This window comes from Physeter macrocephalus, chromosome 21 (genome assembly GCF_002837175.3).
Source record: "Physeter macrocephalus isolate SW-GA chromosome 21, ASM283717v5, whole genome shotgun sequence".
Lineage (NCBI taxonomy): Eukaryota > Metazoa > Chordata > Mammalia > Artiodactyla > Physeteridae > Physeter > Physeter macrocephalus.
The window spans coordinates 76,845,940-76,872,646 of record NC_041234.1 but is presented as its reverse complement, the minus strand read 5'-3'; the positions used below and the strand labels follow the sequence as shown (position 1 = coordinate 76,872,646).

The following is a 26,707-nucleotide window of genomic DNA, read 5'->3' as shown; positions in this document are numbered from 1 at the left end:
GCATCGGCAGGCGGACTCTCAACCACTGCACCACCAGGGAAGCCCAGACAAGAGACTCTTGATGTCTCAGTAGGACAGCTCAACACCAAGCCCCTAGGTATGGAAGCCAGAGGTCTCCTTTGGTAACCAAGAGGGTGAGCAAGAATGGGTGTGTATTGGCATACTCTATGTAAGACATGTTGGTTATGGGTTAGCGAATTTCATAGAGCTGCCTGGATACACCCGATTTTGCTCATTTTACATTTGTCGTTTTGTAGGCGCACCCTGGGAAAGCAACTGGATCACAACCTCACCTTCCACAAGCTGGTGGCATATATAATCTACCTACACACAGGTAACTGGGGCAAACGATGAAACTGCAGGCTCCTGGACATTCAGAATCTAGTTTCATTCATCCACGCATATAAACATTCAAAATATATTTATTGAACACCTGGCACTATTTGCCAGGCACTATTCTAAACCTGCTTTCATGGAATTTACATTCTATTCCTTTGGGGACAGAGTCAGTATAAAAAAGATTTTGATTCTCTCTGTAATCATTATTGGGCACCTTCTGTGGACTCACCATTCTGCTTGGCACTATATATAGGATCCTCCTCTTCTAGTGGGGCATGCCAGCCATGATGTTTCTGAGACAACTCTCACATTCCTTTCCATCTTTTCATTTAGCTATTCACATCACCACACACCTGTTTAACTCTGAACAATATAGCAGAAGCCGACAGGCCACAGATGGATCCCTTGCTTCCATTCTCTCCAACCTATCTCATCAGGAGAAAGATTCTTGGCTAAATCCCATCCAGTCCTCAAACACAGTGAGTTGACTCAAGGGCAAAGCATCTGGAATCTGGTCATGAGCAGGAAAGGCATGGTGTCCCTCGTGGACATTGTGTCAGGCTGAAATTTCTCCTTTCATAGACAATGGAGTATGTGACATTCAGCCACATTGCTGGTGTCACTGGAGTGATCATCACAATAGCTCTGGTTCTCATAGTGACTTTAGCTATGGAATTTATCTGGAGGAGTTATTCTGAGGTCTTCTGGTATATACACCATATTTTTATCATGTACTTCATTGGCTTAGGGATTCATGGCCTTGGGTAAGGTCCTCAAACTCCCATTTTCATGCCCCAGTTCCTGACCTTGCATAATTCTTTGCCGCATATTGTCTTTTTGTCTGTCTCAGTGGACTTGTCCGGAATCAAACAGAAAAGAACATGGATGAGAATCATCCTCACAAGTGTGCAGAGTTTTTTGAGAAGTGGAACGATCCTGACTCCCACTGCAAGCCTCCCCAATTTGAAGGGATCCCCGCTGAGGTAAGACCAGGACAAGGATAGTAGATTCTTGTTAGGAGCTGTTATTGTTATTATTACTCTTCTTATTATAACCATTATTAGCTCAGCCTGGTGCTGGCTCCTATGGAGGACATATGCTATATGTTATTCATCTTCTGACTGAAGGCTTGTACCCTTTGACCAGCATCTCCCCATTTCCCCCACCTTCCAGCCCCTTACTACTTTCTGTTTCTGAGTTCAACTTTTTTTCTTTTTTTAAAAAATCGAAGTATAATTGACTTACAATATTATATTAGTTTCAAGTGTACAATAGAGTGATTTGGTATTTTTATACATTACAAAATGATCACCATAATATGTTACCATCTGTCACCATACAAAGTTATTAAAATATTATTGACTATATTCCCCATGCTGTACATTACACCCCTTTGACTTATTTTATAACTGGAAGTTTGTACCTTTTAATCTCTCTCACCTATTTCACTCATTGCCCCCCTCCATCTCCCCTCTGGCACCACCAGTCTCTTCTCTGTATCTATGAGTCTCTTTCTGTTTTGTTATGTTTGTTCATTTGTTTTGTTTTTTAGATTCCACATGTAAGTGAAATCGTAAGGTATTTGTCTTTCTCTGACTTATTGCACTTTTCATAATACCCTCAGGATCTGTCCATGTTGTTGCAAATGGCAAGATTTCATTCTATTTTATGACTGAGTAATATTCTATTATGTATGTACATATAGATAATATTCCATTATATATATATATATGTCACGTTTTCTTTATCCATTCATCTATCAATGGACACTTGGTTGCTTCCATATCTTGGTTATTGTAAATAATGATGCAATGGACATAGGGATGCATATATCTTTTAAAATTAGTGTTTTTGTTTACCTTGGAAAAATACAGTTGACCCTTGAACAACTCAGGGGTTAGGAGTGACAATCCTGGGAAGACAAAAATCTGTGTAAAACTTTACAGCTGGCCTTTGTATCCACGTTTTGGCATCAGCAGACTCAATGAACCACAGATCTTATAGTACTATAGTATGCATTTATTGAAAAACATATGCATATAAATGGACATGTGCAGTTCAAACTCGTGTTGTTCAAGGGTCAGCTGTACCCAGAAGTGGAATTGCTAGCTCCTATGATAGTTCTATTTTTAATTTTTTGAGGAACTGCCATACTGTTTTACATAATGGCTGCACCAATTTACACTCCCTCCAATAGTGCACAAGGATTCTCTTTTCTCCACATTCTCACCAAAACTTATTTGTTGTCTTTTTTATAATAGCCATTCTGAAAAGTGTAAGGTGATATCTCATTTTGGTTTTGACTTGCATTTCTCTGATGGTTTAGTGATATTGTGCATCGTTTCATGTGTCTGTTGGCCATCTGTATGTCTTTTTTTGAAAAATGTCTATTCAGGTCCTCTGCCCATTTTTTAATTGGGTTGTTTGTTTGATGTTGAGTTATATGAGTTCTTTGTATATTTTGGATATTAACCCTTTATTGGATATATCATTTGCAAATATCTTCTCCCATTCAGTAGGCTGTCTTTTCGTTTTGTTGATAGTTCCCTTCACTGTGCAAAAGCTTCTTATTTGATATAGTCCTATTAGTTTATTTTTGCTTTTGTTTCCCTTTCCTGAGGAGACATATCAAAAAAATATTGCTGAGACTGATGTCAAAGAGCATACTGCCTGTTTTCTACTAGGAATTTTACGGTTTCAGGTCTTACATTGAAGTCTTTACTTCATTTCGAGTTTATTTTTATTTATAGTGTAAGAGAGTAGTCCAATTTGATTCTTTTCCCTGTAGCTGTCCGGTTTTCCCAACACCATTTATTGGAGAGGCTATCTTTTCTCCATTGTATGATCTTACCTCCTCTGTCATAGATTAATTGACCATCTAAGTGTGGGTTTATTTCTGGGCTCTCTATTCTGCTCCATTGACCTATGTGTCTGTTTTCATGCCAGTATCATACTTTTTTTGATTACTGTAGCTTTGTAGTGTAGTTTGAAACCTGGGAGCTCTAGCTTTGTTCTTCTTTCTCAAGACTGTTTTGGTTATCCAGGGTCTTTTGTGTTTCCATACATATTTTAGAATTACTTGTTCTAGTTCTGCAAAAAATGCCATTAGTATTTTGGTAGGGATTTTGATTACTGTAGCTTTGTAGTGTAGTTTGAAACCTGGGAGCTCTAGGTTTGTTCTTCTTTCTCAAGACTGTTTTGGTTATCCAGGGTCTTTTGTGTTTCCATACATATTTTAGAATTATTTGTTCTAGTTCTGCAAAAAATGCCATTAGTATTTTGGTAGGGATTGCATTGAATCTGTAGATTGCCTTGGGTAGTATGGTCTTTTTAGCAATAATAATTCTTCCAATCCATAAGCACGGTATATCTTCCCATGTATCGTGTCCTCTTGAATTTCTTTCATCAATATCTTATAGTTTTCTGAGTATAGGTTTTTTATACCTCTTTGTTTAGATTTATTCCTAGGTGTTTTATTCTTTTTGATGCCATTGTAAATGGGATTATTTCTTCATTTCTTTCTGTGATAGTTCATTTTTAGTGTATGGAAACACAACACATTTCTGTATATTAATTTCATACCCTGAAACTTTACTCAATTAATTTATTAGTTCTAATAGTTTTTTGGTGGTGTCGTTAGAGTTTTCTATATATATTATTATGTCATCTACAAACAGTGACAGCTTTACTTCTTTCTTTCCAATTTGGATACCTTTTATTTATTTCTCTTGTCTGCTGTGGCTAACAATTCCAATACTATGTTGAATAAAAGTGGCGAGAGTGGGCACCCTCATCTTGTTCCCGATCTTAGAGAAAATACTTTAAGGCTTTCACCAGTGAGTATGATGCTAGCTGTAGATTTGTCATATATGGCATTTATTTTGTTGAGGCATGTTCCCTCTATACACATTTTGTTAAGAGTTTTTATCAGAAATGGATGTTGAATTTTATCAAAAGCTTTTTTGCATCTATTGAGATCATCATATAATTTTTATTCTTCAATTTGTTAATGTGGTATATCACATTGATTGATTTGCAGATATTGAACCATTCTTGCATCCCTGGGAAGAGTCCCACTTGACCATGGTGTATGATCCTTTTAATGTGTTGTTGGATTCTGTTTGCTAGTATTTTGTTGAAGATTTTTGCATCTATGTTTATCAGTGATATTGGCCTGTAACTTTCTTTTTTTGTGGTGCCTGGTTTTGGTATTAGGGTGATGCTGGCCTTACAGAATGCATTCAGAATTGTTCCTTCTTCTGTGATTTTTTGGAATAATTTGAGAAGGCTAGGTGCTAACTCTTCTTCAGGTTGTTTAGTAGAATTCACCTATGAAGCCATCTGGTCCTAGACTTTTGTTTGTTTGGAGGTTTTTTTTTATACTACTGATTCAATTTCTTTACTGGTAATCAGTCTGTTCATATTTTCTATTTCTTCCTGATTCAGTCCTGGGAGATTGTAGAAAAGGCATTAATTCTTGTTTAAATGTTTGGTAGAATTTACCCGTGAAGCTGTCTAATCCTGGACTTCTGTTTGTTGGGATTTCTTTACTACTGATTCAGTTTCATTACTGGTTATTGGTCTGTTCATATTTTGTATTTCTTCCTGATTCAGTCCTGGGAGATTGTATGTTTCTAGGAATTTATCCATTTCTTCTAGAGTGTCCATTTTATTAGCATATAATAATTTTTTTGTAGTAATCTCTTATGATCTTTTATATTTCTATGGTGTCAGTTGTAACTTTTCTTCTTTCATTTCTGATTTCATTTACTTAGGCCCACTCTTTTTTTCTTGATGAGTGTGGTTAAAGGTTTATCAGTTTCATCTGTTCAAAGAACCAGCTCTCAGTTTCATTGATTTTTCTTCAGTCTCTATTTCATTTGTTTCCACTCTGATCTTTACTGATGCTAAGCTCTTTTAGCTTTTGCATGACTGTAAAACTCTTTATCTCTTCTTCAAATCTGAATGATAGCCTTGTCAGGTAGAGTATTCTTGGTTGTAGGTTTTTTCTTTTCATCACTTGGAATATATAGTGCCACTTCCTTCTGGACTGCAAAGTTTTTGCTGAAAAGTTAGCTGCTAGTCTTATGGAAGTTCCCTTGTACATAACTAGTTCCTTTTCTCTTGCTGCTTTTAAGGTTCTCTCTTTATCTTTAACTTTGCCATGTTAATTATAATGTGTCTTGGTGTGGACGTCTTTGAGTTCATCTTGTTTGGGACTCTCTGTACCTCCTGGACCTGAATGTCTGCTTCCTTCCCCAGGTTAGGGAAGTTTTCAGCTATTATTTCTTCAGATAGGTTCTCTGCCCCTTTCTCTCTCTCTACCTCTCTGAGACCCCTATATTGCAAATGTTAGCATGCTTGATGTGGTCCCAGAAGTCTCTTAAGCTCTCCTCATTTTTTTATTCTTATGGGCTTTTTAATATACATACATATTCAGACATATGTATCTAGTTTTTTGTTGTTTTTAATAATGGAACAATTCTGTAGTACTTGTTTGATTCCTGATTTTCAAGAAAACCATATATCTTGAGCATCTTTTCAGGTCAATATAGACTTATATCATTTTTTTTCTCCTCATTTTTTAAAATCCTTTTTTCTGTTTAGCTTCAGTGATTTCCATTACTCTGTCTTCCAGTGTGCTGATCTGTTCCTCTGTATCATCTAATCTACTGTTGATTCCTTCTGGTGTATTTTTTATTTCAGTTATTTTATTTCAGCTCTCTTTGGTTCTACTTTATATTTTCTAACTCTTTGTTAAAATTTCTCAGTGTTCATTTTTTATTTTCCTGAGTGTGTTGAGCATCTTTGTGATCATTACCTTGAACTCTTTATCAGGTAGATTACTTATCTCCACTTTGCCTAGTTCTTCTGGGGTTTTGTCTTGTTCATTTGTCTGGAAGATATTCCTCTGTCTCCCCATTTTGCCTAATTGTCTGTTTATTTCTATGTATTAGATAGGTCAGTTACATTTCCCGATCTTGGAGAAGTGGCCTTATGTAGGAGACATCCTATGGGGCCCAGTAGCACACTCCCCTCTGATCACCAGAGCTATATGCTGTATGGGTGCCGCCTATGTGAGCTGCATGGGCTCTTCTGTTGTGATGAGGCTGACTACTGTGGGCATACTGGTAAGCATGACTGGCCTCTGGCCACATTGGCTGCCAGGCCCTGCCTCTTGTAGTGGCTGCCAACCTGCTGGGTGGCTGGGTCCCTGTGTGGCTGCCTTCATAGTCTGGGGGTCCTAGGGTTGGTGCCAGCTTGCTCTTGGGTGGGACCATGTCCCAGTGTGACTGTCTTTGCAGCTGGGGGAGCTCCAATGCCAGCCCACTGGTGGGTGGGTAAGCTCCCAGCACTAATAGGCTAGAGGGAGGACTCCAAAATGGCACTTGCCAACACCAGTGTTCTAGTGGTAGAACGAGCTCCCCCAAATGGTTGCCACCAGTATCTATATCCCAGAGGTTGGGCTCCAATGACCTCCTCCCTCTCCAGGAGGCTCTCCAAGATCAGCAGGTGGACTGACCCATGCTCCTTTCAAACGACTGTTTCTGCCCTGGGTCCTAGAGCATGTGAGATTTTGTATACACCCTTTAAGAGTGGAGACTCTATTTCTCACAGCCCTCTGGGCCTCCCAAAAGTAAGGCCCAGTGGCCTTCAAAGCCAAAATTTCAGGGTCTCGTGCAAAACCGCAGGCTGCGGAGCCCAATGTGGGCCTCAGACCCCTCCCTCCTTGAGGAGAACCTCTGCAATTGTAATCATCCTCCCGTTTGTGGGTCACCCACCTGGGGGTATGGGTCTTGACTATAACACAACTCCACCCCTCCTAGCCATCTCGTTTTGGTTATTTCTTTATATTTTTAGTTGTGGAAAATCTTTTCTGCTGGTCTTCAGGTCGTTCTCATAGATAGTTGCTCTGTAAATACTTGTAATGTTTGTGTGCATGTGGGAGGAGGCAAGCTCAGGGTTTTCCTACTCCACCATCTTGGCCACAGCCCGCTGCCTTGTGACTTCATAAAATACCAACAAGAACCCTCTGGAGGAAGGTCCTCTCCTCAACTCCTGGATGGGGAACCTGAGGCTCGGGGAGCTTAGTGCCCTAATTTGCCATATGTCATTGGCAGAGGTCACACGGGAAGCCCCCTCAATTTATTTTTTAAACCATTCTTGAAGTTGGCTTTCTTTGGTATTGTAAGAACATGCCTGGAAATTATTGTTAGATAGTGGATGATCAATAAACTGGATTCCAGGGAACTTAAGGTGTGCCTCAAGGTAATTACTGTGGATATTACGCTTTACCTTTGCTTATTCATAAAATATGTTAGATTGAGGAAGAAATGGAAGGGAAAGGTTGATTTGTGGTGTCTTAAAGTGCTCTGAGGATGATTAAAGTCTTTAAATCATATGCAGAATTAAGAGCAATAGCTCTGTCCTCATGTAGAAAGAGAAAAATGTTTTTTGAAAACACCCTGTGACTTCCTTGGCGGTGCAGTGGTTAAGAATCCACCTGCCAATGCAGGGGACACGGGTTCAAGCCCTGGTCCGGGAAGATCCCACATGCTGCAGAGCAACTAAGCCCATGCACCACAACTACTGAGCCCGCGTGCCACAACTACTGATGCCCACGCACCTAGAGCCTGTGTTCTGCAACAAGAGAAGCCACCACAATGAGAAGCCTGTGCACCACAACTAAGAGTAGCCCCCGCTTGCTGCAACTAGAGAAAGCCCACGCACAGCAATGAAGACCCAACACAGCCAAAAATTAATTAATTTAAAAAGAGAGAAAGAAAGAAAGAAAATCCCCTAAAGTTGACATTTCAAATCAGTTGGGACAAAAGATACATTATTCAATACTTTTCTTTACAATAATAGGATAGACATCTAGGAAAAAAAAACTGTCTCTTTATTCCACACTTTACAGTAAAATATGGTCAAGGATGCATGGATCAAGGATTTAAATGTTGAAAAAAAAGAAAGAAATCATAAAAGCACCTTAAGACCACATGGGAATTTTTTTCTAATACTGGAGTGTTAGTAAAAATAGTCTAAATAATATTTTTAAAAAGCTCGAAGCCAGAAAAGGAAAGAAAATACATATTTTTATTCAAATTTATTTATTCTCTCCCTCTCTCTCTCTCCATCCATCCATCCATATATACATATTTTTTATGGCAAAAAAATCCATCATAAATAAAGACAGGTAACAAATTACTGAGTAGGAAAAGTATTTACAGTTCACAGACCATGAATTAATTTCCTAATATGCAAATATAGAAATCAATAAGAAAAAGCCTAACAACCTGATTAAAAAAAAAGATGTAGAAGATATGAACAGAGTGATCGCAGTAATAAACCTAACAGATTAGCAAAGATCAAAGAGTTTGCTCATGTGCTGTGTTGGTAATGCTCTCAAGCATTGCTGGTGAGCATCTAAAATATGCTTGCAAATGTGTTAAATTACATGTATTAGGTTATTCATTGTAACATTGCTTTATAGAACAAAAGATTGGAAATAAGTGCCCATCAATAGGGGACTAGTTAAATTACGGGACTTTCCTACAATGGCATACTCTGTAACCATGGAAAATAAAAAGGTAGCTTGCTAGATACGAATATGGACCAGTCTCTAAAATGTTAAATGAAAACAAGTCAGGGCAGTATGTATTCTCTGCTACCATTTGTACTTAATGTAATATTATCATTTAAATGCATATTCTCCAAAAGGATTCACAAAATAATAATATTGACTGCCTTGGGGAGCTGAGGGGAGCAGCTTTTGTACTTTTGAATTTTGTGACATGTACATGTATTACCTATTTTAAAAATAATTTTAAAAGGACATACCTGATATATGTTAATAGCACATTTCATTTCTAAAGTCAGTGGAACTTGTAGGCTATGACCAGACCCCTTTTATATTATTTGACCAGTAAGAGGTCCTTAAAGACAAGAAGCTATAACGCTTGACTAGTCCCTTACTAGCTAAGGCAGTTAATCCCCTGTCTTACCTTGCACATCAGCTTCTATCCCTTTCCTATCTATTACCTGAGATAAAGGTATAGTTGGCCTATTTAGAGGTATACTTAGAACTCAGGTGTTGCTTTGAATAGTCATGTAATTTCACAAGGGAGAGAATACCGGTTTTGCCATCTGTTTGAATGTATTGGTTTATTTCTTCCATAAACACACACAAAAATACTCTCTCCACATTCTCCCCATTTAAAAATTATACAAATAATACATGCTTATTGCAGAAAGTTTGGAAAACACAGAAAAATATTTAGAAGAAAATTAAAATTTCACAGAATTTTATCACCTAGAAGTAATAACTTTTTTCCTTTAGTCTATATCATGGATCCTTTCCTATATTGTCAAGTATTCTACTGAAACTTTTTTTTTTTTTTGCTGCACCACACAGCATGAGGGATCTTCAATCCCGACCAGGGATTGAACCCATGCCCCCTGCATTGGGAGTGTGGAGTCCTAACCACTGGACCACCATGGATGTCCGTGAAGAATTTGTTTTAAAAATGCCATATGTTATACCATTTTTGTCATTTTTTCTACATGACCATTTTTAATGACCTTGAGGGTATTATGCTAAGTGAAATAAGTCAGACAGAAAAAGCAAATACTGTATGATCTCACTTATATGTGGACTCTAAAAAAAAAAAAGCTCATAGATACGGAGAACAGATTGGTGGTTACCAGAAGCAGGGGCTGGGGTGTAGGCGAAATGAGTGAAAGTAGTGAAAAGGTACAAACTTCCAGTTATAAAATGTCCTGAGGATCTAATGTACAGCATGGTGACTATAATTAATAATACTCTACTGCATATTTGAAAGGTGCCAAGAAAGTAGATCTTAAAATTTCTCATCACAAGAAAAAAAATTTTTTTGTTACCATGCATGGTGAGAAAGGTTAACTAGAATTATTGTGGTGATCATTTTGCAATATATACAAATATTGAATCATTATGTTGTGCACATGAAAATGTTATATGTCAATTATATCTCAATACAAAAAATAAATAAAAATTAAGAAAAGACAGTTTGGTATTGGCCAAAAAAAGTCTGTATGATATGCCACTTTAAAAAAATATTTATTTATTTATTTATTTATGGCTGCGTTGGGTCTTTGTTGCTGCACGCGGGCTTTCTCTAGTGGTGGCGAGCAGCAGCTACTTTTCGTTGTGGTGAGTGGGCTTCTCACTGCTGTGGCTTCTCTTGCTGCAGAGCACGGGCTCTAGGAGCGTGGGCTTCAGTAATTGTGGCACACGGGGTCAGTAGTTGTGGCTCGCGGGCTCTAGAGCGCAGGCTCGGTAGTTGTGGCGCACGGGCTTAGTTGCTCCATGGCATGTGGGATCGTCCCAGACCAGGGCTCGAATCCGTGTCCCCTGCATTGGCAGGTGGATTCTTAGCCACTGTGCCACCAGAGGAGTCCGATATGACATTTTTGTCATTTTTTCTTAGTAAATAAGGGGTCATGACTATACTCATATACTTTGTGCACACCTTAATTATTCTTTTATGCTCCATTTCCTAGAAGTAAAACTCCTGTGTCAAATAGAAGGAATGCTTTCAAGGCTGTTGAGATGTTTTGCCAAATTGCTCTCCGGGAAGATGCTACTTATTTGTACTTCCCCCAGGTGCACATGTGAATGTGTCTGTTTCCCTGCATCCCACTGAATGGTGGGCATTATTGTCTGAAACTGCTTTCCAATTTGAGACACTAAAATGCTATTTTGTTTTAATATTCATTTCCTCTGATTACTTTCAAAGCTAACATTTTTTCCCACATTGGTGATTAGCCACTTTTTAAAAAAAAATTATTTTTGGCCACACCCCACAGCATGCGGAACTTCCCCAACCAGGGATCAAACCCGTGCCCCCTGCACTGGAAGCATGGAGTCCAAACCACTGGACCACCAGGGAAGTCCTAGCCACTTCTTAAATATATTTTTTTCATGTCTTCTAAATTCAGCTGGGGATTTTTTCCAAATAAGAAGTAGCATCAGGGCTTCCCTGGTGGCGCAGTGGTTGAGAATCCGCCTGCCGATGCAGGGGATGCGGGTTCGTGCCCCGAGCCGGGAAGATCCCATATGCCGCGGAGCGGCTGGGCCCGTGAGCCATGGCCGCTGAGCCTGCGCGTCCGGAGCCTGTGCTCCGCAACGGGAGAGGCCACAACAGTGAGAGGCCCGCGTACCGAAAAAAAAAAAAAAAAAAAAAAAAAAGAAGTAGCATCAAATTGTATTATACCCACCCTCTGATTTACTGGCCCCGTCTCTGAAACAGCATAAGAAACCTCATTCCACACAGTTCCAATGTATTGTGATTGACCAGTTGGGCAAAGAAGAACATGACTTAGCACTGCTAGGAAATACATTTTTAGTAGCTCCTGTGCATATAGAAGCAAACTGCTGCATTTGAGAAGATCTCAGGAATAGAGAGACTGCTTTAAAAAAAAAAGTAGACAAGATAAAAAGTGTTTTACTATGTTAGATGTTTTGAGCACCTGAAAAAAGAGGTGATGGATAAATACCAAGTTTTATATATTACTGTTACCAATAGCGTCAGCCACACACGTTCCCTTTTTTTGTTGTTTTGTTTTTAATCATCTGCTGCTATTTCACATCTACCTTCTCTGTTGGTTTTTCAGATTGGACAGGTTGTCCTGGAAGATAGTCTTAGATTCTTAAAATTAAACTTTAAATATAATTTAAGAATATATATAATTACCATGTATTTTATTTCTGTGCTTTTCTCTTGCTTCCTGGTGAGACCTGTAAAATTTCAGGAAATGATCTGCTTTATGAGTAACAGATTAGCAAACAAAACCATTGTGGATTACTCCTTTCCATTTCTGTCTTCAAGCTTTGGTGAAATTAGCGGCTTAATAATGATACACGTCAGAGAACTCAGTAAATATTTATTGAATAAAGGAATGAACTGCTACACAAACAAATCCTAGAGAAGAGATTAATGTGTAACCTCACTTTTTATTGTCTCTGTGTGCAGTCTTGGAAGTGGATCCTTACACCAGTCATTATTTACATCTTTGAAAGAATCCTCCGATTTTATCACTCCCAGCAGAAGGTTGTGATTACCAAGGTAAAGAATATGCACTTTCTTCTTGCTCTGCTAAGAGTTGTGTTCTTCCTGATTATAGAAATAAATTGCCACGTTGTCACCTTGACAGGAATAAAAAAGTATTTGAGGGCAATATATTTGAGTTCCTCCAGAGCTGGACAGAGCTGGAAAGAGGTTTGGCAGAAATCATCAGCATGGGTCTATGTCAGAAGCTGCAAACAGGCAGTCTGCACCATATCTAGCCCACAGACATATTTTGTTTGGCATACACCCTGATTGTTTAGAAAGTCAGATTGGTTGCTAACATTTAGAAATCTGGATGGAGGCTTTCACATTAAAAAAATGGCATTTCTTGGGGCTTCCCTGGTGGCGCAGTGGTTGAGAGTCCACCTGCCGATGCAGGGGACACGGGTTCGTGCCCCGGTCCGGGAAGATCCCACATGCCGCCGAACGACTGGGCCCGTGAGCCATGGCCGCTGAGCCTGCGCGTCCGGAGCCTGTGCTCCGCAACGGGAGAGGCCACAACAGTGAGAGGCCCGCGTACCGCAAAAAAAAAAAAAAAAAAAGCATTTCTTGTTGCTTTAACAGCCTACCCAGTTACAGCACAGGGAATTATATTCAATATCTTGCAATAACCTATAATGGAATATAATCTGCAAATAATAACTGAATCACTATGCTGTACAACTGAAACTAACACAATATTGTAAATCAACCATGCTTCAATTTTTAAAAGTGGCATTTCTGGCTTCTCTTGAAGAATCAGGCAACCTGATAATGCTGAGTCTTGCCTCCGTAGTGCGACCATTGTCTGGACTTGGTAACTGCTGCCCCCTTTAGAAAAGACTTGTGTTCACAATTTACGGCCATCACCAGCTCTCCAGCTTTACTTATTTACTTTATCTGCCTGCTCCTGTCTCTATTTGAATTTGCCTCCTTTGGCCTCTGTGCTTTATTCATAGGATGGGTCACGTACCCATCCAAAGTTTTGGAATTGCAGATGCACAAGCATGGCTTCAGCATGGAAGTGGGACAGTATATTTTTGTTAATTGCCCCTCAATCTCTTACCTGGAGTGGCATCCCTTTACCCTGACCTCTGCTGCAGAGGAAGGCTTCTTTTCCTTTCATATCTGAGCAGTGGGGGACTGGACAGAAAATCTCATAAGGGCTTTTGAACAACAGAATTCACCAGTTCCCAGGTAGGTCCTTAAGAGCAGCAGAGACCCAGACCAGAACGCAGACAAGCAGAAAAGAGAAAGCAATTCTGCATTGAAACTTAAGTCTGGTACAATGGAGTATGATTAAAATAAACAGGTAGCAATCAGCTGTGGAACAGCTCTGCCTCTGGGAGGATTTTTGAGGTTGTGGGTGGAGGTGAGACTTCACTTGCCCTTTGTTTTTTGCCTTCTGCCAGGATCCAGGTGGATGGTCCCTTTGGCACTGTCAGTGAGGATGTCTTCCAGTATGAAGTGGCTGTGTTGGTCAGGGCAGGAATTGGGGTCACCCCCTTTGCTTCCATCTTGAAATCCATCTGGTACAAATTCCGGAATGCAGATCACAACCTCAAAACACAAACGGTATGCTCCCGAATACCACTTTTCATCTGGTCTGGGCCTGATAGGTCCATTGCTTTCATGGGCTAAGTGCTTTACAACTGGTAAGAGAGTAACCCCTCCCTGGAGTTATGAGAGTGAGTGATCACTTCTCCCTGCCAAGGCATCCGCTTCTACAGACTTACCATAAGAACTGGGTCTTCATTTTCAATTGGAGTTTAAAATCACTTTGAACTAAAGCTGACGTTGGAGTTCTCTTTCCATAAGGGAAGTTGTTAGGACTCTGGACATTAATGCCACCTGAGGTCTGCTGTACTGTAGAGGTGATTTTTTTCAGGTCGCTCTTAGACTGGATCAACAAATGTAGTGTAAACGTACATAATCATGTCACCGTAGTGCACATTGTAAAGGGCACTTAATAAGGCTATATTCTCTTTTGCTGATTCCAGATCTATTTCTACTGGATCTACAGGGAGACAGGTGCATTTGCTTGGTTCAATGACCTATTGGTTTCCCTGGAACAGGAGATGGAGGAATTAGGCAAAGTGGGTTTCCTAAACTACCGTCTCTTCCTCACCGGATGGGACTGCAACTTTGTGAGTTCAAACAACAGACTAATTCCCAAGATGCAAGATGAATGTCAGGCGAAACATAATGCATGCTGATTAGAAATAATCATTTCTTATGATTTCCTACCTGTCCTCACCTTCACACCCAAGTTTAAAAGTGGCTGAAGGAAGAGTCAGCTATCAGGACCTGCTTTTTCTAACTTCCTATTTCTCTGACTCCAGGCTGGTCACGCGGCATTAAGCTTTGACAAGGCCACTGATATCCTGACAGGTCTGAAACAGAAAACCTCCTTTGGGAGAACTGCGTGGGACAATGAGTTTTCTACAATAGCTACCACCCACCCCAAGTAAGTGTATTTTCCTCTAGTTACAGAATTGATTTTGCAGAACTGATTGATTTTGCAGATTTAGGTTTAGGAAAAGTATTACAGCATGTTGAACACTCTTGGGAAAGATCTCTGGGGCCAAAACTATTTGCACCAATCTTAGATTCTTGCTTAAAAGTGAGGAAATTTCCTGTGGCGTTTCAGTGAAATAAGGGTCTTGATCTTGTAATTGATGAGAAGACATTTGTTGTCCCCACATGCATTCAAACAGTGAGGCAAAGAGACTCAGTTCTGGCTGTATTACCAAACAAAATAGAGAACGGGAACAATTCAAATGCACTGTTTTGGGCCTAAGCAATTCTGAGGAAAAAGAACAAAGCTGGAGGCATAACCCTCCCAGACTTTAGATAATACTACAAAGCTGCGGTAATCACAACAGCTTGGTACTGGCACAAAAGTCTTGAGGTTGGCCTGATGGAGAGAAATCATGTTTCTCCTTAATGCCACTATGAGAGAGAGAATACTAGGCTGGAAGAGCAATAGGTTAGAGCCAGTGGCACTGATTATGTTCACACCTATTTGAAAGGAAGCAGGCAGGGGCAGGCCTAAGGGGCAATCTGACAGCTTATGCTCTACATTTGGTCCTCTTAAAATAGGTAATCACAACAGCTTGGTACTGGCACAAAAGCAGATATATAGATCAATGGAACAGAATAGAGAGCCCAGAAATAAACCCACACACTTACGGCCAATTAATCTTCAACAAAGTAGGCAAGAATATACAATGGAGATAAGACAGTCTTTTCAGCAAGTGGTGTTGGGAAAGATGGACAGCCTCAAGTAAATCAATAAAGTTAGAACACTCCCTCACACTATACACAAAAATAAACTCAAAATGGCTTAAAGACTTAAATATAAGACATGACACCATAAAACTAGAAGAGAACCTAGGCAAAACATTCTCAGACATAAACTGTAGTAATATTTTCTTAGATCAGTCTCCCAAGGCAAAAGAAATAAAAGCAAAATAAACAAATGGGACCTAATCAAACTTAAAAGCTTTTGCACAGTAAAGGAAACCATAAACAAAATGAAAAGACAACCTACAGACTGGGAGAAAATATTTGCAAGCAATGCAGCTGACGAGGGCTTACTTTTCAAAATACACAGACAGCTCATACCACTCAATATCAAAGAAAAAAAAAAACAACCCTATCAAATAATGGGCAGAAGACCTAAACAGACATTTCTCCAGAGAAGACATACAGATGGCCACCAGGCACATGAAAAGATGCTCAGTATCACTAATTGTTAGAGAAATGCATATCAAAACTACAATGAAGTTTCACCTCACACCAGTCAGGATGGCCATCATCAAAAAGTCTACAAGTAGTACATGCTGGAGAGGGTGTGGAGAAAAGGGAACCCTCCTACAGTGTTGGTGGGAATGTAAATTGGTGCAGCCACTATGGAAAACAGTATGGAGGTTTCTTTAAAAAACTAAAAATAGAGTTACCATATGATCCAGCAATCCCACTCCTGGGCACATATTCACAGAAAACTCTAATTCGAAAAGATACATGCTCCCCAATGTTCACAGCAGCATTATTTACATGGAAGCAACCTAAATGTCCATTGACAGATGAATAGATAAAGAGGATGTGATACACACACACACACACACACACACACACACACACACACAATGGAATACTACTCAGGGACTTCCCTGGTGGTCCAGTGGTTAGGAATCCACCTTCCAATGCAGGGGACATGGGTTTAATCCCTGTTTAATCCCTGGTTGGGGAACTGGGATCCCACATGCCGTAGGGCAACTAAGCCCACGTGCTGCAACTACTGAGCATGCGGGCCACAACTAGAGAGAAGCCTGAGCATCGCAATGAGGAGCCCCCACGCGCCACCGTGGAGGATACTGCAAGCCGCAACGAAGATCCCGCATGCCGCAACCAAGACCTGACACAACCAAAAAATAAATAAGTAAATAAATAAGTAAAAAATAATAAATTTCTTTCAAAAAAAAGGACCACTACTCAGATAATGCCATTTGCAGCAACATGGATGGACCTAGAAATTATCATACTAAGTGAAGTAAGTCAGACAAAGACAAATATTATATCACTTATATGTGGAATCTAAAAAAATGCTACAAATGAACTTATTTACAAAACAGAAACGGAGTCACAGACATAGAAAACAAACTTACGGTTACCAAAGGGGAAAGGGGAGGGGGAGGGATAAATTGGGAGTATTGAATTAACAGATATACATCACTATATATAAAACAGATAACAAGGATTTACCATATACCACAGGGAAGTAATAACCTATAATGGAAAAGAATCTGAAGCTGTACACCTGAAACTAACACGATATTGTAAAAGTCAACTACAGTTAAATTTTAAAAAATGCATTGTTTTGGGCCTTAATGACCTCTACTTAAAGTAACAAGGGTTTGGAGTGTATTAACTAGTTAACTGATGATCTGACCTCAGTTTTCTGAGGGGTTCTGAGACATGCTAGAGCATGAAAATCAGCCATAAAATCAGCCATTCCAATGGAAAGATTAAGCTGATTGTATTAGATAAATCCCTCGAACAAGTTGGCAGGTGAAGATTAGTTCAATTCCACAAACATTGTTGGTTACCTTCTATAGGGTACAGCACACACTATTCTAAAAGATTTGGAGGTTGAAAGAAAAATAAGATATGGTTCTTGCCTTCAAGGAGCACACATTTTAACAAGAGATGCATATAATCAACTCAAGCAGAATGATGCACTCCATGAAGCGGGTACATGGACACGGAGGAAAAGTCTATGCCCATATGGGGTGATCAGGAAAGGCTTCAGGAAGCCAGTGGAGAGAACACTTAGTGACTCAGATTCAGATGATCCTGGGTCCTACTGCTAGTTCTGACACTTTCTAGTTCTGGGACCTTGAGCTACAAAGCCCTCTGATCTTCACATTCCTCATATGCAAAATGGGGGTTTATATTAGTAAGTGCCTGCTCTACTCACTTGCAGGATTGTCGTGAATAATAAGCAAGGCTATATAAAAAATGTTCTGTAAGCTGTAAAACAGCATATAAACAAAAGAGATTACGTTAATGATTGTGTCGTCTTGATCATAGTTGAAGTTGTATTAAGGAATGCATACATTATGTGGGAAGGGAGAAAGATGAGCCAGGAAAGAAGTAGGAGAATGTGTAGAAGCAGTATCACAGAAGCCAAGGGAGGAAATATTAGAGGAGTATTGTCAACAGGGTTGGAGGAGTGGCAGGGTCCAGGAAATGCTTATTTAGTTTAAGGATGATCTAAGCATATTTATAGACAGATCAGGAGCCAGTAGATAGGAATAAAATAACCATACAAAAGGGGAGAGAGGGCTAGGATGGCCATAATAAAAGGGCAATAACAAGAGTTGGCGAGGAAATGGGGAAACTGTAGGCAAGTTCCTCCCATGTTGCTTATGGGAATGTGAAACAGGGCAGCACTTTAGGAAAACTCTGGCATTTCCTCAAAATGTTAAACATAGAGTCACCACATGACCCAGCAGTTTCACTCCTAAGTACATACCCAAGAGAAATGAAAACGTAAGTCCACACAAAAACTTGTATGTGAATGTATGTAAAATAGCCAAAAAGTGGTAACAACTCAAGTGTCCATCAACAGATGAATGGATAAACAAAATGTGGTATATTCACACAAAGGAATATTATTCAGCTGTAAAAAGGAATGAAGTATATTACATGCTACAACATGGAGGAGCCTTGAAAACAGTATGCTAAGTGCAAGAAACCAGACACAAAAGGCCACATATTGTATGATTCCATTTATATGAAATGCTCAGAATAGGCAAATCTAGAGACAGAAAGTATACTTGATTGTCTAGGGCAGGGAGTGGGGACGGTTGGGAGGAAATGGGGAGTGACTGCTAATGTGTATGGGCTTTCTTTTTGGGAAGACGGAAATGTTCTCGGATTCGATAGTGGTGATGGTTGCACAACTTTGCGGTTATACTAAAAAGCACTACCTGCACACTCTAAAAGCGTGAATGTTAAGTCATGTGAATTATGTCTCAAGTAAAAAAGAGGGGAGAGGAAGGTATGAGGGAAGGAATGACGGGGTGAGACCCAGAGCCTAGCTGGAAAGATTATCCTTGGCAATAAGAACCACCACCTCTTCAGTGTGAGAAAACACTGGATGGATTTAATGGCAGCTAACATATGCACTTGCTATGTGCCAGACATTTTTCTAATTGCTTTACACGTTATTTTTGTTTAAACCTTCAAACAACCCTGTGAGGTGGGTACTATTTTTATCCCATTTTACAGGGGGGAATATTGAAACACAGAGAGGTTAAGAGACTTGCCTAAAGTCACACAGCTGGGACAAATGTCAGAACAGGGATTGGAACCTAGACAGCCTGGCTCCAGAGTCTAGTACTTCATCAGTGCACTTGAGTGTCTGTGCTCAATAGAATAGGCAAGGCTGAGTGCTGAGAGGGTTAAGGGTTGGGAGCATATTTGGGGCTTGCAAGAGGAAAAGGTGAGAAGACGAACATGAAGAACTTGAAAAAGTCAATAACTGAATTTTTATGTAAGGTTGTTGGGAGTAGTAGAGGCCTAGCAGAGGCAGAAACCATTCCCACAAACAAACATTGTCAGCAGCCTTTGCTGCATTCTAACTCTGGCTACCATTCTATTCTTGCAGGCTGGCGGTGGGAGTCTTCCTATGTGTGGTCCTCCGACTTTGGCAAAGAGCCTACACAAATGCTGTCACCGGTATTCCAGCCTGGATCCTAAGAAGGTTCAATTCTACTTCAATGAAAATTTCTGAATTATAAGAATAAGGATGGTAATCTGCATTTAGCCTCTGTATCTTCAACAATTTACTTGGTCTGGTCAGGTTTGGGCAACCACTTAAGGACAATAACATGTTTCTTTCAAGCCTTGACTCCCTGGTATTCTTTTTTGATTGGACTCAACTTCATCATCACTGAGCTTCGTGGACCTAAGAACTTCAGAAGTCACAATAATTGCAAAGCCCATGGGTCCTTTCTTGGGAAAACAACTGTAAATCCTTCTGGAATGCCATGATTGAAGCAAGCCTTGATAGGAGACGTGGCTGACAGTTACACAATTTAACCCCAGGTGATTTTGTTGATTCCAAGTGTTACTGTCTCCTGGACCCTGGGTCACATTCTCCTCTCCCTCCCACCCACAAAGAAGATTTCTAAGTAGGGTGATCTTTTAAAATAAAAATTTATTAAAGAATGACAAAACATAATAATAAGCATAAATAGTAAAACAACGAACATAGAATTACCAAGAACCCAATCCCTATATAACACTATGTACATTCTTACTGTTAAACATGGTCTTATCCAGTGTGAACAGCAATTTATGCTTTACCTATTTTTGCTTGTCAAAAAATGAAGGATTTTCTTCTTTGCTTAATGAATAAATCTTTTGTTACTTTACCTAGGCTCTCCATTTGGGAAAGAAAATCTTGAAAGTATGCTAATCATAATTGAAATTGTATTATAATTGAAAGTCAGTTGTTATGTTGTCATTAGCTTGCATTGTTCTGTTGGAAATAATTGTGAAAACTTGAACTCCATCTTAGGATGATTATTTAGTCAACAAGGACTCTTTATTGCCATTTTTATCAAGGGGGTTTATTAATGTCTAGTCTTAAAAAAAGAGATAATTTAAAATTTTGACAACACATTTTTTGGCTCGTACATACCTATTCATTAAGGACTCATTCACCTAATGACATCAGTAAAATGCCTTTTCTTTCTCCTATCGAAATGCTTTTTATTTCTTCCATCCACCTGGCTCTGGGATGTCAGTAGTCACAGTGAAACAGTAGAAGGAAAGATTGGGGCCCTTAAAAGAGGAAAAATAATCCACATTTCGTTGTGCCCAAAGACAATTCAAATCACTGGATTTACAAGAATGTTTTTACTGAATCAACATTATAGCACCTATTTCTCTACCATTAAGTGAGCAAAAATGAATAAATGATTGTTTCTAATTATCCAGAAACCTACATGACTTGAAAGATTAGTAAAAGCAATTTTTTCAGTCACTAGTTTGAACAAAATAAAGGTAGGTCATGAACTCATGGTAGCTAATTGTGTTTCATTTATTAACTGGACATCAGGAAAAAATACTAATGGATGTTTCCATGGGAATACAGTGGGATACCCCTGCTGTTACCAATTTCCCAGATTTCAGCTAATTTAAATTTAATAAGGCTCTAGGAACATGCACAATGGAACCTTGATGATATGGTTCCTACTAGACAACTGCTGACCAAATTATAATTTGATCTTCAGTGAGTTTGATTTGGAATCTTAGTGTTCTTGAAACTTATAATGAGGAGTTCCTAAGGAGAAAGGCTGTACTCTTGGTCTTAATGTCTAAATATATTGACACTTCAAGATATGACTGTTGCTAAAATCAACATATCAAGGCCTAGAATGTTCATGGAAGTAGGCAGAAAAGGTAATAATAATAAATCCTACACATAATCAACATCTAAGCCTGAACTGGGGATGAGCAAGATACCCAGAAAGCTCCTCAGCTGTTTTGAGCAAGTTTTTCTTCCTAGGTTGTAATATCAAGTATCTTATTCAGCAAATTTTTGTTGCAGTAAATGTTTATATATCAGAGTAGAAAATCCCTCAATTTTAATGTCTCTCATAAAGTTGATTATCGTTGCATTCTTTTGCTTCACAGGTAAGCAATATGCTATTACATTCTCTAAGCCTATGGCAGGCTTTTAATTCACTTGACCATAATCCTAACCCAGAGGCTAGGACTCTGAGAACATAAATAGGCTCAGGAGTAGTTCCAGTGGAACTTTACTAATTATTAAGGCACCTCTTAACCTCTTGAGGTTGGCCTGATGGAGAGAAATCATGTTTCTCCTTAATGCCACTATGAGAGAGAGAATACTAGGCTGGAAGAGCAATAGGTTAGAGCCAGTGGCACTGATTATGTTCACACCTATTTGAAAGGAAGCAGGCAGGGGCAGGCCTAATGGGCAATCTGACAGCTTATGCTCTACATTTGGTCCTCTTAAAATAAATGAGAAAAATGTAAAAGTTTTAGAGTTTCTATGTTTTAGTTTCCCAGAATAAATAAATATGGTTACTGGGTAGGGCTGTAGGTTAGTAATTATTTAGAAGGCAGGATGAAATGTATTTTTTTGTTTGATTTCTGTTCAGTGTTTATTTCACCTTGAACATGTGAAAAATTAGTGGCTTTCTTAACTTTTAAGGTTGACTACCCAGACTGAAGGGTTTTAAAACAGACAAGAAAATGTCAACAGTCTCTTGTGTTGTTGACACACTCAAACCAGTGATCATACATCATCTTTGTCTTAACTCTGAACTATGCGTGTGAATAGACTTGGTACTGACCAAAAAATACATTTTGATATTTGGATTTTTCTAAACTAAATACACTGCTCTCCTAGGTAGGCTCTTTGCATTGTTGGCCTTCTGACCATTTTACAGCTCTAAGCACATGCTATTGTCTCCCAGTAGACTCAGAAGTTCTAGCAAGCTCTCAAAGGGCAAATATTATTCCTGTTGGAAGCAAACTAAGCAAAAACTAAGTTCCAGAAAACACTGTTTCTGAGAAATTCTCAAATATCATCAAGAAGAATAAATGGTTAACTTAAAAGGAAAAACAGAGCTATGGCAACATAATATTAAAGTACAATACTGCAGTAAGGGTAGAAAACACATGTAAGGTTTCACCCTTGGTGTTCAGCCTTTTAAAAGCAAAAAGGTCATGTATATCAATTTGCAGTATACTAAAATTGTGTTCAAAGTTTATTTCAAGTCACAGAAAACATACAAACTAAGACAACAGAATGAACTGATTTTGTTCTGAGAGAAGGTGATGGGAGTCCTCCACCTGGCACCAACTTGAGTCATTCAAGGGTTAGGATGCAGAACTCATCTTTTTGCAACATTTCAACAAAGTTATGGAATTAATTTCCATATTTGTTGGCAGGTAGTTTTGAAAACCTGTAAGGAAAAGTTGGGAGAAAGCCATCAGAAGTGGAGACCAAGTTCTCTCCCCCAAACGTCAGGAAAAAAAAATTTAAAGGTCGGGGAGGGAGGCTACACATATGAGCAAATCACCAGGGACAGATCCCTAAGGTGTCTGCCTCTTGCTTCCCCAAAGTAATCATCCCTTACGACGGAGTTTCTCACCGTCAACACTACTGACATTTAGGGCCAGAGAACTCTCTGTTATTGGGGGATGTTCTGTGCATTACAGGATGTTTAGCAGTATCTCGGGTCTCCATCCACTGAAAGCCAGTAGCACACCATACCCCCTAAAGCTGTGATAACCAAAAATGTCTCCAGACATTTCCAAATGTCGTGTAGGGGGCAAAACTGCCTCTGGTTGAGAACCACTGACCTGATGGTAATGGTACATAAGCCTGTCAGTGACAGCAGAGCTGGATCACAATGAGCAAGGTATAGGACGGAGGGAGAGCCAACATCTCGGCTACAGTACGCACAAATACCAGCAAATACACATTAAAACCTTCCCTGCATAGAACTACATACACAGAACTGCACAGAACTACGTGTACGTACACACACACATACACACACACACACACACACACACACACACATATTAATGCAGGTTTAGTAAAAAATGGTAAAAGGTGAATAAGGTCTGTAGTCTAGTTAACGGTAAGGTACCAAAGTCAATTTCTTCCTTTTGCACTATAAACCAAAAAGGTATGTGTAAAACAGCTTCCCAAGATGTTATCATTGCGGGAAGCTAGGGGAAGGGTACGTGAGGCTCTTTGTAGTACTTTCCCAACTTCCTGTGAATTTTTAATTATTTCAAAATAAAAGATAAAACAAAAAACCTTGCCCTGTGGTTTATGTGCAAGGCTTTAAAATGAGATATCTTATAAGCAAGAATACACAATGAAAGAACTTTCAGAAACATTTTTACCTCTACTATCCCAAAACATAATTTCCTCACATTGTAGGGAATGCCTTCTCTGGCATAAAAAAACTAGAAAAAGTAAAAGAGAGGAATAGTTTTTTTTTTAATATATCTATTCCTCTGAATATAACAGGTCTATACTTTTATAGGTCTATAATAGTCTATACTTTTACTGAAGAAAATAGAATGCCTTGGGTATCTGGACTAAAAGTGCTGATCATACTGAAAGTCTACTCCATCCATCTACGACAGCTTCCCATTAAAGTTCAGTCATTTAAAGTCTAGATACAGATATAATGCATATTTCCAGTTTGGATGTTTTAACATTACAAATATGGATTAAAATACAATATACTTAGTAAAGACTGCTAGTTAGTGTAAATGAGTTCACTGTCATATGATGATACATGGATGGGAATTATAATAAAGATGGAATAAAAAGCAGAAATTCAAAATGTGATATTCCAACTGATACTGGGACAATGTACATTTTAAACTGTGCTTAGAAAGCAGAATTGTTTATGAAATACAAGATTTTGGGGAAAAATTTTTTAAAAAGAAACGCCAATACATGTAATCAAGTTAGGTCACATGACTATGTTCCTTTTTACCTGACTGATGAGCAAGAAAAATAAGGGCAGCAGTGTACAGCAACCTCTAAAATGTACAGGGACTGATGGCGATGGTGGACATTCACTACCTTAAATTATGTGCTGTAATAGTTTAACCTCAAAGTATTCAAAGTAAAATAAATACTGGAAACTGAACGCTTATATGTTTCATTGAAATGGTTTGTATTTTCTTCATTTTGATGGGGAAATATTTTTTTATTTATGTGAATAAAATAACAACTGATTCTGGAGGAATATAGGATCAAACTATATTTAGGGGTTATGTCTAGGGAATGAGATTGAGAAGGCAGAGCTTTTACCCTGAACTTTCTACATTTCTGTATTTGATTAATTTGGTTAAATTAATCATGTCACTTTTGTCATTAGGAAAGAAAGGTTAAATTAGATTACAATCCATTCAATAACTGAACAAATGCCCATTGCCTTCCCCTGTCATGATAGGGACTGAGCTACTGAAGGGTGAAGGGTGTAGCCAAGAGGAGTGCAGGCCTTGGAGAGTCTTGTTGGTTAAGCTTGAAGGTATATATCCCAAATGCACGAGGAGCTTGTCTGACTCAGGCAGGGTAAGTCTGCTCACCTTTTAAGGCGCTCCAGTAGATTTCTGTATTTGTTCCTTTAAGATCAGGATACTCTGCCTCTGCTCCGGAGGCAGCATGGCGATCTGGTCTGCAGTTAGTTGAAGAACCTGCATGATCAAAGCAGCCTGTGCAGAGGAAAAAAAGGTAGTGAGTTTTAATGATGGCAGCTAAAAAAACACCACCAGCTTCTGTCCAAAAAGGAAGGATAGAGGAAGGACAGTTCACACACAAAAAACAGCAGGCCAAAAAAAAAAAATCAAAACAAACCAAAGAAAAAACCAAAACCAGCTGGTGAGAAAAGGCACAATGAAAAACACAAGTACAATGCCTAAGATCAGAAGACTCAAAACAGACACCTTCGTGAACCCCAAATTCTTAAAGACTAAGGTGACACCTGTGAGCCCTGGAAAGTCTACAGTTTTTAATCCTGCTTTAAAAGTTTCTCCTGGGACTTCCCTGGTGGCGCAGTGGTTAAGAATCCGCCTGCCAATGCAGGGGCCATGGGTTCGAGCCCTGGTCCGGGAAGATCCGACATGCTGCAGAGCAACTAAGCCCACGTGCCACAACTACTGAGCCTGTGCTCTAGAGCCCGCGAGCCACAACTACTGAGCCTGCGTGCCACAACTACTGAAGCCCAAGCACCTAGAGCCTGTGCTCCGCAACAAGAGAAGCCACCGCTATGAGAAGCCCACGCACCGCCACGAAGAGTAGCCCTCGCTCGCGCAACTAGAGAAAGCCCGTGCACAGCAACAAAGTCCCAATGCAGCCAAAAACAAAACAAAATTTTAAAAAAAGTTTCTCCTTTTCACAAGTTTTAGCCTTTCCATCAGATATGAGCTCCCTACAATGGTCAAATATAGAAACAGAAAGATATGCTCATGGAGAATCTGCTATTGCTTTTAGGGATAAGGTGAAAACGGGAGGAAGAAAGGGATTTGGATTTCCAGGTCAATCAGGCCTGCACACAAAAAATCTACTGGCAGATGAGTCGAAATGTGAGATAAGCTGCCATTCACATACATCCATTTAAGAATTTTAGGACCAAGCCCACAGATTTTCAGGTGACAAGATCATAAAGAGTTCTAGGAGTAAAAACATCACTTCCAAAGGGACTCTGAAGACCCAGGACTTCCACATGGTGACTGTGAAAAGAGGACTCCAAAAGACTTGTGCATCTGGAGGCAGCTGGACAGCATTACTTACCTTCTCATGGTCCTGCGGCGTGACTTGGTTCTGGCCAGGACTAAAGCCACCAGGCTGGCCTCCACCCTGAATGCTCGCTCCTTGCATGCCCGCTCCCTGCATGACTGGGACCTATGTGCACAGAGAGAGATGAAGAGAGATTTTTAGTACTTCTCATTTAGGTAACCAGAAGCCAGTAATAACAGCAATGTGAAAAAATATCTGATTGTGGATATGAGTTAAAAAAGCAAATTAGGGCTTCCCTGGTGGCGCAGTGGTTGAGAATCCGCCTGCCGATGCAGGGGACACGGGTTCGTGCCCCGGTCCGGGAAGATCCCATATGCCGCGGAGTGGCTGGGCCCGTAAGCCATGGCTGCTGAGCCTGTGCTCCACAACGGGAGAGGCCACAACAGTGAGAGGCCCG

At 39.6% G+C, this 26,707-nt stretch overlaps 2 protein-coding genes across 3 annotated transcripts in view; one reads left to right on the top strand and one right to left on the bottom strand.

The window, feature by feature from the left end:
• NOX1 (NADPH oxidase 1) overlaps positions 1-20,239 on the top strand; it is a 27,468-nt gene extending 7,229 nt beyond the window's left edge. Inside the window, 11 exon segments of the mRNA XM_028482357.2 lie at positions 258-334; positions 673-818; positions 922-1,103; positions 1,190-1,322; positions 12,354-12,448; positions 13,392-13,625; positions 13,841-14,003; positions 14,429-14,575; positions 14,771-14,895; positions 19,606-19,627; positions 19,630-20,239. Of these exon segments, the coding sequence (XP_028338158.1) occupies positions 258-334; positions 673-818; positions 922-1,103; positions 1,190-1,322; positions 12,354-12,448; positions 13,392-13,625; positions 13,841-14,003; positions 14,429-14,575; positions 14,771-14,895; positions 19,606-19,627; positions 19,630-19,731 (1,426 nt within the window). The 3' untranslated portion in view covers positions 19,732-20,239.
• Positions 20,240-20,449: 210 nt separating this feature from the next.
• Positions 20,450-26,707, bottom strand: part of CSTF2 (cleavage stimulation factor subunit 2) — a 26,066-nt gene continuing 19,808 nt past the window's right edge. For both annotated transcript variants that reach the window (XM_028482355.2, XM_055081795.1), the window contains 3 exons: positions 26,305-26,415; positions 25,101-25,226; positions 20,450-22,942 (listed from right to left, as the gene is read on the bottom strand). In XM_028482355.2, coding sequence (XP_028338156.1) covers positions 25,104-25,226; positions 26,305-26,415 — 234 coding nt within the window. In that variant the 3' untranslated portion in view covers positions 20,450-22,942; positions 25,101-25,103. The remainder of the gene's footprint in view (positions 22,943-25,100; positions 25,227-26,304; positions 26,416-26,707) is intronic.